Source organism: Tinamus guttatus, unplaced genomic scaffold (assembly GCF_059628265.1).
Source record: "Tinamus guttatus ecotype Peru unplaced genomic scaffold, ASM5962826v1 Tinamus_guttatus_pri_ptg000659l, whole genome shotgun sequence".
Lineage (NCBI taxonomy): Eukaryota > Metazoa > Chordata > Aves > Tinamiformes > Tinamidae > Tinamus > Tinamus guttatus.
This window is the reverse complement of record NW_028289193.1, coordinates 2,764,568-2,785,687: the sequence shown is the minus strand read 5'-3', so window position 1 is coordinate 2,785,687 and position 21,120 is coordinate 2,764,568. Positions and strand designations below refer to the sequence as shown.

The following is a 21,120-nucleotide window of genomic DNA, read 5'->3' as shown; positions in this document are numbered from 1 at the left end:
TTCCTGTGCTTCTAGGTTGATTTTAAGATAGCCCATGGGCAGCAGGATTGCTAGAAATGCTGGCTATGGCAGCCTTCCTTCTCCTCGAATCTCAAATATCTGCAGTGCCATTGCACTGGGTTCAACCCTAAAGGTGGCTGTGCTTGGATCACAGGCGTAGTGATCCCTACATATATTTGCAGTTCTCTGAAGTGCCTTGAGGCTTGCAAAAGGCACTATATAAATCAATTAATAACAATATCAGAGGTCAGTCAGCCAATAAGAATACAATTTAATTTAATGAGAGATAAATAAGACAGACAGAGGGAGAAGGGAAAGGAGCTCAAATGCTCTGCACTGAGTGCCAGGCTCTAAATAAACCCGGCTCTTCGGTTTATCACTGTGATCATCAGAAACACAGAAGATAATTGTGTCATTGCCATTTCTTAGTCCAGTGTAATATCTATTACTGGTTTTGATGTCTTACTCAGCCCTGTACCAGTATGATTTTAGGAAGAGTGTACATTATTTTCATGAAAACAAATATGAGCATGAGGAAGCATTTTTCCCTTGCGTGCAATTCCTACTAAAGAATTTACATTCTTCTAATTTACTGGTTTACTGCACCACTTAGTGCACTCCTGAGATGTGCAGAATGTCCTCGCAGTTAAGAATGTGCAGATGAAATTTACCCTTTTTGCACTGAATCACTCACTCTTCCCTTGGAAGTCACCATGCTCTTTCCTCCCTCTAAATCTCCTTTAACCATTCTAATAAAAGAATAGATTATTCTACGCAGCTACAAAATGGATCCAAAATGGATGGTTGACACTTTGTTGGGAATTTAAGACAGTTAAATATTTTTGTAACCAATCTGTTATTAAGCAGGAAAATGGGATTTTTTTTTTCATATTTGATTCTTCTTATTGTATGAATTGGTCAAAGTGTGAATGAAAAATTTGCCGCTGTCACCCAAAATAAAAAGCAGGGTTACATCGTGCTCTGAAGGTCTGTGAGGAAGGAGAGCAGCTCCTGTCTGGGCCGTGCGTGTCTCTTTTCCATGGATATCATAGGAGTGCAGATCATGCACGGGGATCCAGTTGCTCAGAAATGTTTCAAAGCTCATTATTATAGAAATAAACATTAGCAGCAGAGCATGAAACGTGTCTAAAGCAGAGTTATATTGTATGAAGCACTCTCAACGAGATCACACATCTTGGTAAGGTCGACCTGGGCTAAAATTTGGCATAGTTTGGTGTGGTATCATTGCAAGGAGCCTGCACTCCCCGTCACTTCCAGGCACCCCTGCCCTTAACCGCATCTGCCTGTGTGGCGGTTGCCAATATCCTGATCTTATCCGATGCGCTCCAGACCTTGAGCCCTGTGGCCGTGGCTGAAGGAGGCAAAGGAAGTGGAAGAGACATTCCTACAGCTCTTTGGCAAGAGCTCATGTCATGCACATCAGCATTTCCAAGGCATGACAATGCTAGACTAAAGCATGGTTGTCCTTTTCATGTGCTGCTTGTGTCCCCTAAAACTCCACTCACACTTTTTGTTTCCTTTCATGTGCCTTAAAATAGCTGCCTGTGTGAATGTGGGGCTGTCTGCTTCGTACGCACCTAATCCACATGCAGAAACTCAGATGGGGACATGCAAATGCTGCAGTTGCAAAAGAAGGGCTGCTTTTTGTTACCTCCCAAGCCTGAGAAAAAGCCAGCCCTGAAAAACATAACCAAGGATTAGCTCGAGCTGAAGCCGGGCTTTAATGCAAAGAGTCAGCCGGAAAACAGAATGGCTTTTATTTCATCAAACTTAACATCCCAAAGCTCTGCTGGCTTCATTGTCGTTATGGTAGTGATTAATTTGACCCAGAGCACTGCCACCCACTGCTAGAGCCCTCACTGCATCCCTCCTGATAGCTCCCATGACAGAGATTACGGTCTGCTCCTGTGCTGTCCACAGTTAGTACCTGGCCCTCTGTCCATGAGAAACCCGTTCAGAAGGAAACAGGCTCTGGAAAATTAGAAGATTGAAAGCAATGACTACAGAGTGAAGACCTTTTTTTTTTTTCATTTATTAAGTGTATAGAGCTTCAATAACTGTTTATTGGTGAAATCTGGATGATACATCTTTGAAATATGAGGGTACAAATTCTGTTCTGCAACTGCATCACAGTTAAGTGAGTTTGGGGGAAAACGCTCACACATTCCACTCCCTGCAGCACTTCAGCTGGGCTCTTTTGTTTCATCTGTTCCCCAAAAACAAACAGGGCCTGAGCTGGGGCGCAGGGACAGTCCCCACTGCGCAACCGCTCACGGTGCTGCGGTCCGGTCCTTGCTAAGGCAACATCCAGGGGAACACCTAATGCCAGGGATCAGCCGGGACCCTGGGATGAGTCAAACTCTTTCAGGGAGTGGAGGAGAGAGGAATGAGTTAAATGCAGAGCATAAACCAGGACAAGCTACGTGCTAGATAGAAATGCAGGGTTTATAGTTAGTATGAGGCTTCACTCTCCACTGTTTTGAGCTGGGCCAGTCTAATATCCAAGTCACTTCTGCCAGCCAAGGCTACAAACCTCTGTTTTTTTCAAATGCAAGGAATGACCAATGTTATTGTAACCCTGACTGTGAAGACAAAGAACCACATCCAGGATCACAACAGATTGCAATAATTTTGGGTGTGTGTGTGTATATATGTGTGTGTGTGTGTTTTAACTCAGAGCTACAGCGTCAGTGCAAAACATTTGCCAGGATGAAATGTGATTAGCCTGATGGAGCTGGTCTTGCTTTTCACACATTGAGTTCACTCACTTATGTTGAAAAAGGGAGGGACAGAGAGGAAAAACAGGCAAAAGAACATCAGAAAATCTCTTCTCCCTTTGCCAAAGTGAGACACAATTTAATGATTCAACATTCTGGTTGGACACAGTGGCATTTCCCGAGCAGTAACTCAGCAGCTGCACGTGTAAGCAGACGTGACCCAGCTCCTGCCATCAGCCAGGCCAGAGCTGGACTTGGTTTTAATTGAAGCAAGTCCAGTCCACTCTGCAGAGCCCCAGCACGTATCTCTGGAAGAGACTAAAGGACAAGAAAAGTGGAGATTAACAGTCTTTAGTTTTGCAAAAATAAACTGCTGCAAAAAGAGTGGACTGAGACAGTTCTCCTTGTCTGCTGAGGGTAAGAGAAGTAAAAATAACTCTAAACGGGGTGTCATACATGCGGGCTTTAGGTCATTTAATTGTTGAAGAGCTTTTTGGAAAATGTTTGCTCTCTCTTTTAGGGTCTTAGGATTTTGCGGGTCGAGGGAGGGGATCCTGCCCCTCTGCCCAGCTCTGGTGAGGCCGCACCTGGAGTATTGGGGGCAGGTCTGGGCTCCCCAGGACATGAGGGACCTGGAGCTGCTAGAGAGGGTCCAGTGGAGAGACATGGAGATGGTTAATGGACTGGAGCATCTATCGAATGAGGAAAGACTGAGCGAGCTGGGCCTGTTTAGCCTAGAGAAGAGAAGGCTGAGAGGAGATTTGATCAACATGTTCAAGTACAATCAAGGGGTGATTGTAGGGAGGAAGCGGTCAAACTCTTCTCCATGGTGGCCAGTGACAGGACAAGGGGTAACGGGTACAAGCTGAACCCCAGGCAGCTCCATGTCCATGTGAGGAAGAACTTCTTTGGTGTGAGGGTGCCAGAGCCCTGGCACAGGCTGCCCAGAGAGGCTGTGGAGGCTCCTGCTCTGAAGATCTCCAAACCCGCCTGGATGGACCCTGTGCCCCTGCTCTGGGTGTCCCTGCTGGAGCAGGGCTGGACTGGGGGATCCCTAGAGCTCCCTGCCAGCCTCAACCATTCTGGGATTCTGTGATTCTGTAATCTTCATGGAAGCTTCTCTTAAAACTAACGAGACATTTCAGTTAAACATTCGAAGCATTTTCTAAAGATGAGGATGACAATATACTGTGACATGGCGCTACGAAGGTCAGGCGACACAGACAACCCCTTGTCAGGAAGGTCTGGGTCCCATCGACCCCACTGCAGTGTGGGATGGACAGCGTGAGCTTGGGAAGCCCCATCCAGCCCCATTTCCTACCAGTCCAGCAAGTTAGAAGATTTACCTGCACCCTGAAGGGAATCATTCGGTCATGATTTTGACCTACAGGTTCATGTACTCTCCTGCTAGAGCTACAGACATCCTTCTGGTCATGCTCCCTGCTGTGACTAAGAGGATCTTCAGAGCTAAAGAGCTGATTTTTAAAGAAAAAAAAAAAGCAGGCTGGAACGCTGTTACCAAATGTACAGTTTTAGCAAAAATAATGGCAAAACGGTCCAAATACGCCTTAGATGAAGTACTATTGACCTCTGACGTTCCAGTTTTTACGGTGCTTGTATGTACATCTATACACCTCCCTCAAGACTTACAGACTCATTACTATACAAGAAGCACCAGATATTTTGTTACTATATATATATAATGGCTCATCAATTTAGGTATTCAGTATTCATAGTGGAAATACATTTAATGTATATTCATTCTGTTCGTATCCAATACTCTTAATCAGCCAAAGCTTTCTAAAAACAAGTGTCATACTGAATTGCTTTGCACAAATGCAAACAAAAAAATGGAAATGCTACAAAGGATCAGAAACTGAGTATCATACAAGATCTTGAGGTATAAGAAAAGTTTACAAATATGATTATTCCAGTGTGCTTTTTCTGGAAGGTATTTAAGGTTGGTAATGGAGATCTGATTTTCTTAAGGAGAAAATCAGATAAATCAGATGGAAAAAGCTATTTTACAAAACACAACCTATCTCAACCATTAACACATATCCATTGAAAACACTATGGGGGCTCTGCAAAAATGTTTTTTTTTAGATAAAGTGGTGATACCGATTTAAATAAATCCAACTTGTTTTTTGCGGATGCCGAAGGAAAGCAAATTTAGGAAAAAGCTAATTTACTTACACCGCCTTCTTATGCTTCCACTTTCTAAATAGTTTCTCTGTATCTATTCATTTTTAAGGCTAATTAAATCCAAGTGTGATCGTTCACAAAAGCAGATGCTACTTGACCAAGATTCCTATTCTGGGTGCAAGAGAATCAGGAGAAGCAGCTCGGGTTTTGCTAATATTTAACTTCTTGCCTTTTATTTCATTTATTTTATTTATTTTTTTCTGGGTAACACTGTGGATGTCATTTAGTTGATAATTGGAGTCATTGTAAAATCCTGTTAGTTGCCCTGTTCTTATCCAACAGTGTGTCAGGTAACATGGTACCAATATTCTTCAAGAAAGGATCAATGATACAAAGGTACTTTTCTGCTGCAGGGAGAAAACAGGGACAATTAGAAAAATCCCTATATATATAGATGCAATCTCTGTTTACACTGGTTGACCCCATCTCTTGTAAGCACAAATTTCTCTCTTGCTTCAGATATATAGAAATATATCAGCACCAGAGTCCCCTCTCGTTTTACTTTGCAATTCAGGAATGCTTTATTAATCAACGCAAGATGCATTCATTGAACTGGATTAATCCTGCATAAGTAATTTTGAAATTTCCTGCTGAAGTTATTTTTCATTTCTGGGAACAAATCATTTATTTGGATTTTCATATATCAGGATCACAGAGATTTGCCACAGTCAGATTTTAATTTTAGTTACATCTGAGCTGGCTTATATATTAGGGCACATAGTTTTGCATGAGAGCGTCTTCTAAAATCTGTAATTGGTGTGGAACACTGACACGCACAGAATACATCTGACAAGGTCCAGAGAGCTGGGTTCAGTCTCGCTGATCAGCATCTATGCTGCAGATTAAGTGAATCTTTGATGGCATTACAAGCCCCCTAGAATTCATTAGTGCACTTTGGCTTTCCTGCTATCCACCCGGACCTCCGGCGCTGCCATTGCTGCTTTCTCAGGCTGCATTTTAGCCATGGGAACAGGGATTCTCTCCGGCTGCCGCAGAAATGAGCACGTCTGTCCCGGGTCGCTCACGGGGACAGACATCGGCAATCACGGGCTCGCCATCTCCAGCAGCCCCGTGTTTGTGGTTTCTGTCGCCTTGGGAAAGCTCAGTTTAGATAGGAAGCTGGAAAATGGCCTGTGCTTTAAAAGGAAGAGAGCTATAGCATCTTATGGGTGAGTAATTGTAATATCAAGAGGTATGTACGATGAGGTTTGGTATGGATTTTTCTTATAAATTGGCTCACAAATGTAGATGGATACAGTGAATTCGGAGGACACAAATGTGAAGGAAAAGCTCCCAAACCATGTCATCTCTCAGGAGCTGGGCGCAAGGTTCCCTCAGAGGCAGTGCTTTAATCAGAGTAAAAGCATACGTCCCAAAGAGCAAGCGGAGCCTTCTTTAAGGTACATATAGACTGTGGGTTAGCAGCAATCTGCTCTTTCCAAGCTTCTTGCACAGCTGGTGGGAACAGGGCTCAGAGCCAGGGGCAGGGAAATCACTGTTTTATTCTTTGTTTTGTGCTCAAGTCACAGAAGGACTTGGGTGAGGGCTAGTCCTACCGAGGAGGAAGATGAATATTTAGCAGGAGAAGAAGGGAAGCAGAGGAACGTCACAAGTGTCTAACTCCCAAAGAAGGTTCTTGTCTGTGATGGCGAAAGGGGAAGCGCTTCCCTCCCGCCCAGCCGGGGCTGGGATGGAGACACGGCTTCCTGATGGAGAGCAGCAACAGCCCTTCTCCTTGGCCATGTGCGGTGCCTGTCTCAGCGCAGGCGCCGCAGGGAGGTGTGGGGAACCTTTGCGTTCCTCTGAAGTCCCCACACTGCGTGTTTGAACTCCGCAGCTCCAAAGCACCCCACCTTCTCCTTGCAGGACATTTCAACGCACTGGCTGAATCGCAGAGGCACCGTCACATGTTTATCTAGTTCAATGTTCACATTCTCTATTGCATTTTCTTGTTTCTCTGCTTGTCTTTACATCATCTCCCCTGCCCCTGCTCTCCTGGGCTGCTCTGATGAGTATTTCTGAGAAACCATCTCTGCCTTCCTCACCGTTTCAAACCTCCCTTTCTCTCCAAGCCACACACCTTTCCACTCTCTCATCTCTCCAGAGCTTGTTTTCTGTTTTTTCTATTTCCCTTCCCCCTGCCGCCATTTCCTTATGTATTCTTTCAACTTCATTCCCATCCTTTCTAAATCTCCTGTCTGGTGATCCCAGGTTTTCCTTTTTCTCCCATGTTGCTTTAAAACCTATGCATGAATCGCTCTCCTTCCCTTCTGATCTGAATCAAACTTACTCCACAACCAGCCCCATTGATCCTAGTATCTTACTGTCCTCCCTCTCCTGGTGTGCGTTTTTCTGCCTTGCAAAAGGTTTGACAATCTCTCCTCTCTCTGGTGCTGGTCTCTTTTCAGTGGTGGCCACCGACAGAACTAGAGGTAATGGCCACAAACTGAAGCACCAAAAGTTCCACATGAACTTAAAGAAAAATTTCTTAACAGTGAGGGTGCCAGAGCACTGGAACAGGCTGCCCAGAGAGGTTGTGGAGTCTCCTTCTCTGGAGATCTTCAAACCCGCTTGGACGCAGTCCTGTGCCACGTGCTCTAGGTGACCCTGCGTGTGCAGGCGGTTGGACTAGATGATCTCTAGAGGTCCCTTCCAACCTTAAGCATTCTGTGATTCTATGATTCTCTGCAACGGGCCCTTCCGACTTTGCCCTCACCCCTGCAGCCCCCTCTGAGCACAGCTTGCGCTTGCCGCACTGCTGGGGCCAAGGGCTGCCTCTTTGCTCGCCCCTGGCCCTGCTGTGCACAGGACGGGCCCCACGCAAGGCTGAGCAGGCCCTGATCCGGGCCTGAGGCTTCCTGGCAAAGCCCACGACCTTCCCCACAGCGAGAGCGGAGACCTTCCCCACAGCGAGAGCGCGGGCAGCGGAACGGGGCTGTCCCCGAGGGCCGGAGCGGAGCGCGCGGCGGCGCCCGCCTCACGCCTCGGCGCCCGCCTCACGTCTCGGCGCCCGCCTCACGCCTCGGCGCCCGCCTCACGCCTCGGCGCCCGCCTCACGTCTCGGCGCCCGCCTCACGTCTCGGCGCCCGCCTCACGCCTCGGCACCCGCCTCACACCTCGGCACCCGCCTCACGCCTCGGCACCCGCCTCACGTCTTGGCGCCCACCTCACGTCTTGGCACCCGCCTCACGCCTCGGCACCTGCCTCACGTCTTGGCGCCCGCCTCACGCCTCGGCGCCTGCCTCACACCTGGGCACCCACCTCACGCCTCAGCCCTGCACCACAGCCCGCCCCGCGCGGCCGCCAAAGAACAGCGCACACGCCCGCGTGGTAAAAAACTGCCAAAGGATTTAATGTAGAGAGTATTTATACATACACTTTGTAAGTAGGAATATGGCAGACAGTTGAATTAGTACATAAAGTTTTATTTAAAGTTTTCCCCCTACGAGCAAGCTTCATTTACACAGTCTAGTACTGTACAAAATTTACATTCTTTGTGTGACTTGTTCAGTTAGCACTTTCCTTGGTCATGCCTTCCTGAAGGATAGAAAGATTTACATATAGTCCTCATAAATCTTTAAATTATCTTGGTAAAAAAAGAACCACTTGAAAGGACAACAAATATCCTTCACAAATGGTACATTTTAGTAGAGACAGGTGGCAATCAGTGTTTAATGGCAGACCTTATCCTGATCTTAAGTGTCATTCAAGGTTTCCTCACTTAGTACCTTAACAGTTTCCTTTTTATATATATTTATATTTATATACTTTCAACAGGAAAGGAAAAAAAAGTCATGATTGCACCAAGTATATTTTACAAGGGATCCCTTGGATCTGAACAATATAAATAAATACAAAACCAACTAAAATTGCACTATATAGTAGAAATGGACTGAGATTTCAGGATATACACTCCACCTTTATGAGTTCCTTAGTGATGCTCACTGGAAAACTCCCCAACGGCACACTCAAATATTAGCATCTTCAGATAATGATTTTGTTTAAACAACTTTTTTCCAGGCGTGCAGCTACCTCATCAATTGGTTTATTGCATTTGTATGGTATCAGTCTTTACTGCATTACTCCAATTTTACAACTGTGTAATTCTGCTGCAAGCAAGGGAGTTGCACTGCAATAAAACTGGCCTGATGCCAGAGAGAAAGAGTTCTGTGGTATTTGCTCTCCATTATTTATATTGCTCTCAAGCTTCAATATATAGTGTAATTTCTGAGTACATTCGTCCTCTTCCTATTTTGCAAAGCAAATAATGAATTCTTCCTCCCATCTATAGTCTCTGCAGCAGAAACCAACCTACAGTAGTTGGCTGCTTCTTGCTTAATGCGCTGGCATTAAGGCCTGTCACGAAGGACACGCACAGCTGTGGAAATGCAGGATCTGAGTTTCTTGTCTGATGCAGCCAGTTACAACTATGCAGATTAAAGGCCAGAGTCTGAGCTGACATAAACCAGAGTAGGTCCATTGGCTTCACTGGAGCAATGGCAATTTAAATCAGTGAAGAAGACAGCCCTGAGGGTAATGGATGCAAAACACCAGGAAATCACAATGGAAGAATTTGACATACGTGATGTTGAGGTGTAGATGTTTGTTAGCAGGCTCAGATTTTGTCTTTGCTTCTGCAAAGACAGCACAGAAAGACATAAGCTTGCAACATGGGTAGCCTGATTTGTGCACGCAACTATGAGTTCATAAAGTGACTCCTAAATGCTACTGGTCCCCTGTGGTGGCACTCCGAACTTGCTTTGCAATGTGTAAATAATTACACAAGCTATAAGGCAGTGTAAGTCTAGCTTCACATTACTTTGGATCAATAGTACAAAACTTTTAGAATCTGTTTTAAGATCAATCATTCAAAAGATTTTAACTGCTTCCCAGTGTCTCTTCAGTGTTGTGCACAATGCTTTAAGAGTCCCAAGTAATACATTTAAATTCAGCGTTCTTGTCTTTGGAAGCAAATAGCAGGTAAGTTCATATCTAACAGGCCGGTGAACACAAATGTGGCACTTTGTTAAGGGGTCATGGAAATAACTTCCTTACAAAACCAGACTTTAAGGTTTAAGAGAAAAACTCTGTTATGCTAATTTAAAAATAGTCATTCCATGTGATTTCAGTGAAGTGACTCTGAATTTACACGTGATTAGGAGAAGAATTTGATCCTAATCCCTGAAATGCTATTGCAAGAAGTGCTCTGTAACGCATGGCTTTCCTTGTAGTCTGCTTTCTGCTGCACTTACACATGGGGACTTTGAAGGCAGAGGGTATCAGAAGCCAAGCTGTGCAAAAACCGAATGATACCTCTTTACCTTTAATGATCTTCTGATGCTGTGTTGCTTGCAGAGCATGTGAAGTAGCTGTAGGTTAGGATTACAGAGGAGGAGACAATTCTGCAATGCAGTGTGAGCTTTTCACTGTCTGAATTCTGAAGCATTCATGAAAACAACATCCTCATGACTTCAACACAGATCACATGCAGGTAGATACAATGCACAATACTGATCTTGTCTCTTCAGGCTGCATTTGAACATTTAGCCTTCATTTTTTTTAAGGTTAAATTTGATGTGAGGAATATCTCTGCAGCAGGAAAATGTTAAAATTAGTCTGAAATGGCAGTCTGTCAGCATGTAATGTTCGGTGTGTTTTAGCTACTTGCTTCATCAGACACCGGCATCTATCTGAGATGGGGCAACACTTTGTTTTTGTTTTCTTTTTCTTTGCTCCTAAAGCAATAAACATGGAATAAGGGTCAATAATGTATGTTTGTTTTAACAGGAAGTCTGTTCTATTAAAATATTTACGTCACCCGTCACTACTTTGCCCGGCGCGGTCCGTGCTGGTGCGGCTGCTCCCTGAGCATCACTTGTTGTAGGGCACGCAGGCCGGCAGGATGACGGTCGAGCAGGCCGGGCCGGCGAGCGGCTCCGCGACGTCGCCCTCCAGCTCTGTCCACGTGCCCTTCTCGGGACTGTAGCAGATTGTGGAAGATTTGTAGGCCCCCTGCAACAAAGAACAAGAAGGCATCTTGAAACAGGGCCACGGTTAAATCCACGTGACACATCAGCTTTAAAGATGAAAAGCTATTTTTTTTAAAAAAAAGTAACTGAGGATTGGGGGCTTTAGTTTAAGAACCCACATGGTGACTTTGTTTTCACGTAGGCTGAGGGCCCAGCCTTTGTCAACCCGTTTTCTTTATGAGCATCTTGTAAGCAGAGCTATAGGCTTCCAGCCTCATTGGGCACTCTTGTCAACACATCTTCTTTTTGCATCCTATCAGGGCATACAAGCTGAAAATGACTTATCTAAAGAGAAAAACACAAAACTGAAAAAATATTACACATTCTCAAGAGAGGCAGCTCAGCCCTCCCCTCCTGTCAGAGCCGCTGGTGTAAGGCTGGCCCGGGGGCTCAGAGGAACGCGGGGTGGCTGGCAGGCAGCAGGCCCTCACCATGCTCCAGCTGTAGCCTCCCACGAGGTAAATACTGTCATCCAGAACCGCGCAGCCGGGGCCGCTGCGGCCCTCCAAAATGGGAGTCTGCAGGATATTCCACTGGTCGCCTTTTGGATCATAGCATTCCACAAGCATGACATCAAGGTGGGAGAAACCTGGAGGAAAAGGTGGAGAAAAGAAGAATCTGAATTAGAACCATACTTTTTTTTTTTTTAGTGACATTCTTAGATTTATTAATGTAGAATGAAAACTACAATGATAGCATTACTGTTAAACTTTCCTTGGAAAATATTGCCATCTATGCTCAAGCCATCTCCTGTCAGGTTCATCATTATTTCAGTTGAAATCTATTAAACCATTTACTATTAGTTCTACAGGTGTTCTACAAATCCCAAGTGCATGTGTACACAGAACATGACCAGATCAGAAAGAATCACTCAATGACAACGCAACAATGCTAAAAGCAGATGCAAGGAATATTCCTCCTTACCCATCCATGCTAATGCCAGTTTGAACACATAGGGAAAAACTGATCTGGCAGCCTGCCTTGAAGGACAGCAGATCTAACCTACCCCAAAATCACCAGCTTAAATTTCACCAAGAAACCAGTGACTAGCAGCCAAGGAAGAGGGAAGACGGCTGATGCTCTCTTCAGCATCAGAGAGTTTCAGAGGGACAGGGAGCTCAGCAAGAAAGCTGTGACATTCAGCACCAGTCTCAGTTTTCAGGCTGATTAATGGGTAACCTAAGCATGTGGTTGTGATGTGACAGTCATGGAGGGGACCCAAAACGTAACCACAAGGACAGCTGTCCCGTCCTGCCTGGCTGAGGTGGGAGAATGGCTCCAAGCAGCCACTGCTTTGCAACCACCAAGGTGCAGACGGGGCTCTAGACTCTCAGGTTGTGATGCTTAATAGCAAAATAGCTGAACACAGAAGTAGAACCCAGAAATTCTGGTTCCTGCTCCATGATTTAGGCATTACTTCATCTCAAGCAACATTTTGGGAAAGCATTGCAGCAAAACTATGATTTTTCCGATATGCCAGGATGTTTTACTTTGCATTCCTTGCTTTTCCATTAGGAGACAACGGGAAGGAGAAGGTAAGTTTCGATTTCTGGAAAAAGACATAGGTACTTCCCAATGATTCTGCTTGTAAGGTGAGTTATATCAAGAATGAATAGTTGTGATGAAAATACTTTCCATTGCTGTAAGGTTTTCAATGGGCCATAGAGAGGCCACTGCTGTGTGCCCAAAATCTGCCAGAAAGCTCTCCAATAACCACCCCATACCTATCAATGTGAGGAGGGAAATGCACTGCTGACACTAGGATGGAGCAGCAGCTTCACAGGGGACTCTCCTTCCTCTCGAGCTAGGAGAGCGCCTTGCTCCTCTCAGCAAAGGGAGAATTTTATACACAGCAAATGCTGTGGACCTCCAAGAGGCTGCCCTGGGAAGCCACCTCTGCAGAATCTGCAGGGGTGTTTGCAAAAGTAACCCTCATCACCCACCGCAACATCACTCCTTCTGCTCATTACTGGCTAATTCGATCTGTTGCTGTTATGAGAGTCTTTATTGACGCAAGAAAGGAAAGGAAAAACAAAATGAAGAAAAATCTGAGTATAAATTGTCAAATATTGTCGGGGGCCAAGGAGCAGGAATTCTGCATTTTGCCCAAACTGACTGGATTAAGCAGAATCTCTATAGCAGCAATAGCAATGGCATGGAAATATTAAGACAAGAATTCCAGATGCCTAAGTAGTAGTAATTTTAATATGAGAGCTTTGCAAGAGGCAAAAACAAGAGCCTTCTAAAAGGAATCAGCAAAAAAAAGGTAATTAACAAGCTACATTTAATACTAAAAAGGGATCTAAAAGGTCTAGGGCTGCTTTTTTTTTATTAAAATGAGAGCTTGTTTTTGTGTGCTGCTCTGAATAAAGCTCTCTCTAACTGCACATTTTGGAAAATGATTTACAGAGGAAAATATTGCTGGTACTTTCGGGTCAAAGAATAATCTGTTTGTTTCATTGAATTCTTGGTAATGACAAATTGTCCATGCCTTTGAGTAATGGAAGCTCCCATTTTTATTATCTAAAGCATTCATTACTCATATATTTAATGTACTGTTATAATTTTAAAATAATTTGCATAAAATGTTTTCAAAATTGCTGGCTCAAGTGTCCTGTTAAATTGTTGCCTGCTTTTTAGCGTATTTAACAATGACTGTCTAACAAAAATATTCTTTATCTGGGACGGGGGACCCTAAAATGCTTTTGCACTGTTAGAAATGTGACCTTTCAAATGGTTTCCTCCGATGGCGTACAGTCGGTCGTTCATGACAGCCAAGGTGTGGATGGCTCGCTTGGTGTTCATGTCCTGCTTCCGGGCCCAGACGTCCATCACAGGGTCATAGCAGTAGAGCCAGGGCACGTACTCGCCGTTGTGAACGCCGCCTGCGGAGTCAACACACCTTTCTTAACTAATGCACACATGTTCGTTGCCTTGTGGAAGGAGCTCGAGCTCCTTGAGTGGCCTTGAGCTACACTTTGGGGTGGGGGTGGGAAAGGCACTTGCCTGAAATGTATATCTTGCCGTTGTGAACGGCTCCCGCGTGGGCGGCCAGCGGCTGTGGCAAGGAGGACACGTAGCGCCACTCGTTGCTCTCCAGGTTGTAGCACTCCACGCTGGACAGGTAGCCCGACTCGTTCCTTCCGCCGATCACGTAGAGGTTCTTGTCGAGGCGGCAGGCGTAGAAACTGGCCCTCCTGGAGCGCAGCACGGGGCAGAGCAGAACAAGGCACCGAGGAGGCCATTAGCTGAGCCCGGGGTGAGGGTTGTGTCTCCCGGCCTCCCCGCGCCGCGACCGCTGCCACCTCAAACGCTCCCTCAGGCTCCCTCAGAAGCGCCTGGGGATTCCCAGGCACAGGGCAGTGCTAACGACTGCGCGGGCTTTGCTAATCAAGTACTCAAGCACATGTTCTGTATCAAGCGCATACTTTATTTCTGGTGTCAAACAATTAAGCACACATAAATCTGGCAGAAAATACCTCTTTCCCAAGCTGTTTGTTGCTTTTGTGCGCCCGTGGAAGATAAAAAGGTGCTCATTAACGTTTGGGGCATTACCTTGTAAGGGATATAACAACTCAGTAAGACAAAGTGAAAAATGAGGTAGATAATGTAACAATAATAAATTATCTTGACATTCACTTTCTTTATGGTCCTTCAAGGGTCATTGTTCCCAATTTACTAAGAGAACCACATCATCAAAATTTTTCTTCAATTATCATTTTTTCTTCTTTCTGCAGTACTGCAAATAGAACAACTTTCCTTAAGCTAGGCACAAGATTACATTTCCACCCATTAACTCAAAAAGGCCCCTCTCCATTCAACTACTTTGAACCAAGTTTTAGTCACCTGTCTAATCTCACATGCAACTCAGGGATGCAGAGAACTAATTATTTTTTATGCTCAGCACTGACAGACTTGTATTAGTTTGCCTTCCTCATGCCTCCAAAATTAACAGTTAAGTGCTCATTGCTGAAGTAAAAATAAAGAGCAGACCATTTTGAGACACACTGGGGTAGACATTGCCTTCCTTACCCAGCTGTTCGCACAGAACGGTTGGTACGTCAACCTTTTTGAGGAATTTCCCTCTTTGTTAAATGGTTTAAAGCTGGGGGAGGACTCAGGCAGGCACATGCATGTATGGCCATGGAAAAAGGCTGGGCACTTGGGGGCAGGCCGAGGCCACGCGGGCTACGTGCGGCCTCACTCGGTGGTTTGGGTGTCTCTGAGGCGGTCTGAGGCAACATGGATGGTGAGGCCGGCGCCCCTCGCTGCAAGGCCTCCGTGGTGGCAACAGAGGCCGGAGGAATGAAGTTATGGAGAGAAAAGACCACAAAGAGTTAGCAAGAAAGCTAAACTCCAGCAGTGTCTCCAGCTAAACTGATGAATTAAATAGGACCATTTAATTTATCTGTCAATGGGCAGATAGAAGATGATGGCGTATATTGCCCCGCATGGTCGAGCAGCAAATTGGGCATGTGTGTTTTTAGCCTGATTTTCTATGAAAACAAAGCGTACATGACTACCCCACATGGGTATCTCCGCCTGCCTGGGGGTTGTCTCTGCAACAAAAGTCTGCCAGCAGATTTCACTCTAGCAGGGCAATGTGTGTAGGTGTCTGAGGTAATCGGGGGCCTGATGCTTCCAGAGAGGAAACCACAGGCCAGACGCAGGGGTGTCTCCTTGGAGGCAAGCGCAGCAGAGCTGCATCTGATGGGATGCCGGAGAGGAATAAATAGAACCAGGTGCAACTGGCAGGCATTACTACTCTAACAGGGATTTTGTTAACCTTATTCTGCGTGTGTACTCCTGGTTTCATCCACACAGTGTCACTCTAAGGAGCAAAAAATGAAAGCATCAGCAAGCTTCACTCCTCTGCACGAATGTTGTGAGCATTTCCCCAGCAGCTCCTGCCACCAAGACTTCAAGGTTTGGGGTTTTTTTTTTTTTTTTAGTTTCTGATGATACACAGTGTAAAGGGAACATTGTTAAGCCATGGCTGTCAAATATGATCCAGACTGAAAACTAATACAGCGATCTTAGCATTGCAGCCATTGCACTCACTCAATAATAAACCCAACAAACTTTTTCTCTTAAGTATCCGTACAAGGGAAATATTTCTAAAACATCTCTTTCTGGTTCCCAAAGACAATTAATTTATGCCATGAATCAGGAAGATTTAAAACTACCAGTGTTATTACAGACATCACAACATCTGGGCCTTCTTTCAGGATCATTTCTAGAGAAGATGTTTTGTTGTTTTAAAAGTACAGTTATTTTAATAAAAGATAATGTTATTAATAAAGCCAGACACTAAGAAAAAGTGTGAAACTGTCTTATCTCTTTTTCTTCTCAGAAATCTCTTATTTTCTCAGTTCACTCAGCTTCAGTAATGGAGCAGCCTGCTCATTTCCACGTGTGCTTTCTCATGCCCTGGTACAGAGCAGTATTTTTGCTGACTGCAAATAAAACCCTTTCAACTGGAATGTACAAAAAAAGTGAAGTGTTGTAGCTGCTGTTAAACTCCATACACCTGGCCTGGCTTGGGTTGATGGGGACTCTTTGTTTCCAGAAACGGGACCAGACTGTGGCACTTAGCTGTGGTTCATCCCATGATGAGTCTAACTGAACTGCTTCCCAAGAAACATGCCACTGCTATGGTATTGTCAAGGAGACATGTATTTTCACAGCTAACGAAACATTTGTGGCTTCTCTAAGCAACATGCAGCTGGAAATGCCAATACTTTCCAAAACCAACTCTTTTTGAGTAGTCTTCAAATTAAAAAAGCCCAAACTTCGCTTGAAATAAAAACACGTGGATGGCTCTGAATCTGTAACTCACACCGAGTGCTGGGCAGGGGCCCTACGAAAGCTCCACATACGTTTTACCCCTGGAAGTTTGCTGAGACTGCCCTATTTCCATGCAATTCCAGGTCACACACCTGGAGCACACAGCTGCATCAAGCTCAGTGTATTTACGACTGCCAGACACTGAGGACAGCAAACAGAAAAAGAGTCAAAATACTGTCAGCACATGGAATAAGGAGAATATCTCAGGAAGGTGGGATGAGACAGCTTGTACATAAGACTTGTGACAAGACGGATGTTGTTGAACTGAAGGAGGGACAGCCCTTCCAATGGTTTTTCATAAAACATTATAACTTTGTATTGTCTGCCTTTAAGAAAGTTTTTATGAAGAAACATGTATCATTCAGTTCAGGTTTGGGGGACTTTTTTCCCTGTCAGGGTAGGAATTGGGATCCAGAGGTGACTTGAAGCCACTTTTACAGGTCACTGCTCAAGTTCACCTGCAGCTCTGCTCTTTGGCACCCGGTAACATTAAAATGCAAGTTGCTCTAATATGCACTGGCTGACAGCAACTTCAGCCAAAGACCACCTAGGATCAAGAGTCCTCTGACAGGGTCAGTCAGGTTGAGGAGAGCTTCTCATGGCTGGTGCAGTGAAACACGATGGGGTCAACGTGGGAAGGTTTCTGCTCTACATAAGATATCTGGCTATAATTATGCTTGTTTACTGCTAACTCACCCTGACATTTCAGTCAGGGAGTATGACAGGACACTACGGGGACTTCAGAAAAACCCTTCAGATCGTACTCAGGCAACCAGTAATTGCACAAAGTCCGTGGCTATTTTGCATCAGTTAGCACCACAGGATTTGGCATCTGGACTTGTGAATTTGGAATATTTTTTAAAAAAAAAAAACAGGAGACAAAGGAGAAGCAACTGCACATTGCAGTTTTATCTCCATGCTTTCAATGCTTCTCTAAGGCCTCCTTACCCCCAGAACTAAGCCAAGCTTCAGCTGCTCCTAGCATGATAAAACATAAATGGAAAACACATAGTAGGTTTTTACCTCTCTTGCATGGGTGGAAGTTGTATCCAGCTGTTAAACCTGGGGTCGTATCGGCTAACAAAGTTTGTACTGTGTTTCCCTGTAAAGATAGATTATTTTGACACTCAGCTGTTTGTTTCATGTATTTAACATCACGATTGTAATATATATTACATGTACTTCACAAGTTGACAGCTTTTATGAAGGGTTCCCCCTTTTAACACAATGTATGATTTCGCTATGTGTTCAGTAATAATTCAACAAACGGGGCACTACAAGGTTTGAATTAGCAATTGTTAGCAGTAAAAGCAGATAGAGATTATTCTTGCTCTCTGTGATAAGACCTTGAAAATGTGTATTTAGCTGTAGTTATAGATGTTGTGGTGCTTGCACGGCCACAATAAATCACATCACTAAACAAAATTACTGCCCAAAAGAGGGCATTCCTGTGGTATTGCTACGATCAGACCATTTTGTGTCAGGAAAAAAATCATAGGGAGAATATGTGTTTTTCCTTCTCACTTCATGCCTATGTGCAACATGGTGAAAAATATTGTGCAAATAACCAGGAGCTGCATAAGCCATCAGCATGGGGTATGGCTGATACATCAGCACTGGGTGGTTTATTCTACCATCTACTTTCAGTGTAAGTTCAGAGGAGTTACACATGTGCATCGAAGAGGGAATATACTCTTAGGGTTTTATTCCAAGTGTGCTAGCTAAAATAGAAACATGAGCAAGATACACCAGCTAACTAGCTTATTCCTGCTGTCAAACCCCAGAATTGTATTCCTGTCTTCACGATATTAAGATTTCACCTTATTTTACATGCAGATTGACATCAAAGCAAGAAAACTGAGGCAAGAGAGTGTATGGCAATTTCTTGTAACACCTGAGACTTCCACAGACAAGGATTTCGGAAAAAAAGAAACCTTTGTTTATGTATCTGTGACTAAAAAATTGAATTAGAGGCTTCAGAGGACAGCAGAATAACCCAACTGCATATGTCACAGTTATATAAATGGTCACCGAGTATCCTACAAGGTGAATATTTTTGCATTGGAAAAGCTCCTGTGGGGCTGGCTCTCCCTGCTTGTTTCTTTCTACACATACTTCAGCCTACGTAAACAAACTATCAAGATTGTAAAGAAGAATAATGATGCAGCTAAAATTTATATTTTTAATAACCTAAGATCATGTTCTACAGGGAATTACAGAAAAAGAAATCATGTTGACCTCTCCTTCTGGAAGCAAACTCATTCTCTTGCTATTAAGAGCATGTTCCATATGAGAAGAGGAAAGCAGATGACTGATGAATAATGCAGCATTTCCCTTCAAATCCAGCATGGTGCCTAATGAGGACCCAGGTCCCAGCACGCTGAGCACTACTCAAACACATCTCGTAGGGGGACATCCCCATACACTAAGGGCAAGTGGTAATTTTGCCATCAAGTTCAGTGAAGCCAAACTTCGTTATTGGTCCCTATCTGAATTCTTTTAGCCTAAAAAGAGATCATATATATATATATATATATATATATGTATGTATACACGCATGAATTTAAAGCCATTGATTCAATAAGCAGCAAAGGCAATGAGACCTAGAGCTAGTCAGGACACAGTTTAGGACATTTATTAATCTATTCCTATTACAAAAAAAAGTACAAAAGAAAGTAAGTATGGGTCGTAAGTTTGGACTTCTGCTAGAAGGATCTAATGCAGTCTGAGTTACTACATCCTTCAGAGTTACTTTTGACTACAGTGGTTATTGGTTCCAAAGCAGCTTTCAATTGCTATCACACAAACTTCATATCCTGGACAACTGCTAAGCATGTGGAGGATTGTATTGCTCGCAATGGCAGGCATTTCTAGTGAAAAAAAGAAGTTTTTAATGAGCCTGAATTACAGGAGTACAGGATATAAATCTGATCTCTTGAGGGGAAGTAAGATGCAACCGAACGAGAAGAGACAGAGATGCACCTCTGTGATGACAGCAGTAGGAGAAGACTGAAGAACTGGTCTTGTACCTAGCAAAACAAAAGCTGAAAGGAGATGGGAATGGTGTCTCTAACACATAAGAGGAGTGTATCTCCAGGAGGGGAAAGCTATTAAGCTAAAGGCCAACTTTGGCATGACAACGAAGTGATTTAGACAGTCAAAGAACACATTTAGACTGGAAATTAGAATAGAGCTCCTAGTCATTTAGAGCCATTGGGTTCTGTAACAGCTTTCCAGTAGAAGTAGTAAGGAGTTTAGAAAATTCACAAAGAGGGACTATACAACGGCTGTGAAAAGGACTTGATGACCTATTTAAGCTGCCTGGTATAACTGTTTTCATTCCAAGTTAATTCTGGAATACAGTTTGAGAGACAACTGTACCTGTTATTTTGCCTTGCTTGGCACACGCCAGGAAACACCGGTCAGAACTGTGAGGAGCAAACAGAAATCGGGGCTAATAAATGGAGAGGATGAGAGGAAGCAAGACCTCTCTGCAGGCATGTCTCTGCCCCATGACAAAGGTGAGGGCTCTGCAGATTACACGGGGTGGTCCCAAATCCGTGCTGATGTCCTGCAACTTGCTCTCCTGAGCGTGGAAGGATCCCATGGCCCTGGGAATGCAGCCCGAGGGGCACAGAGCTGCTCCCACGATGGCCAGAGTGCCCCAAGATGCGCCAGCGCAGCGGCGTAGCAAGGCCTCAGCTTCCCCATCTCTGAGCCACCTCCCTCTGCTGAGCCAGCATCAGCACATTCTCACACAAACTGAAATCTCTGCGGTGCTCTAGCAGGACAGGTCCAGTCAGGGCCATTTGAAGTCCCTACTCTACTATGAAAATAGCAAAGGACCTTTACATAACTGTAAATGCATAGAAGTGAGTAGTCCCCAGCAGTAGCTGCCCATCTGGAGTAAATCAGCCTGAAGAAAGCACTAGGCCAGCAAGAGCACGGGATGTCGCTGGTGACTTTCAAGTCCACTTTTTGCATGTAACGAGAAAGATCCATTTCTCTCGGGATACACTCGTACGAGAGCAGCATCAATAGTGCTCCCACTTCTTCTATTCCTTCCTGTTTTACACACCAGTTGCAAGTCTTTGGTGCTCACAGAACAAGGAGGCTGCTGGCCTTCTGGGGGCAATGTCTTCAGTTCAAGACTTGATCTACATCTAGGTGGTCTGAAAATCAAGGGACCATCCAGCTGATGAATTACCTCATTTTGGCAGTCGTGTTCATCTCCCACCTCAGACATGGGACACATACCTCTCCTTAAGTCTATGCATTACTCTGTGACTCAGTTTACACCT

The 21,120-nt window shown here is 44.5% G+C and overlaps 1 protein-coding gene across 1 annotated transcript in view; it reads right to left on the bottom strand.

Annotated features, from left to right (window-relative positions):
* Nucleotides 1-10,769: 10,769 nt before the first annotated feature.
* KLHL14 (kelch like family member 14) overlaps nt 10,770-21,120 on the bottom strand; it is a 48,045-nt gene continuing 37,694 nt past the window's right edge. Inside the window, exons 4-8 of the mRNA XM_088536352.1 lie at nt 17,843-17,921; nt 13,979-14,169; nt 13,699-13,857; nt 11,404-11,561; nt 10,770-10,955 (exon numbers count right to left, since the gene is read on the bottom strand). Coding sequence (XP_088392478.1) covers nt 10,815-10,955; nt 11,404-11,561; nt 13,699-13,857; nt 13,979-14,169; nt 17,843-17,921 — 728 coding nt within the window. The 3' untranslated portion in view covers nt 10,770-10,814. The remainder of the gene's footprint in view (nt 10,956-11,403; nt 11,562-13,698; nt 13,858-13,978; nt 14,170-17,842; nt 17,922-21,120) is intronic.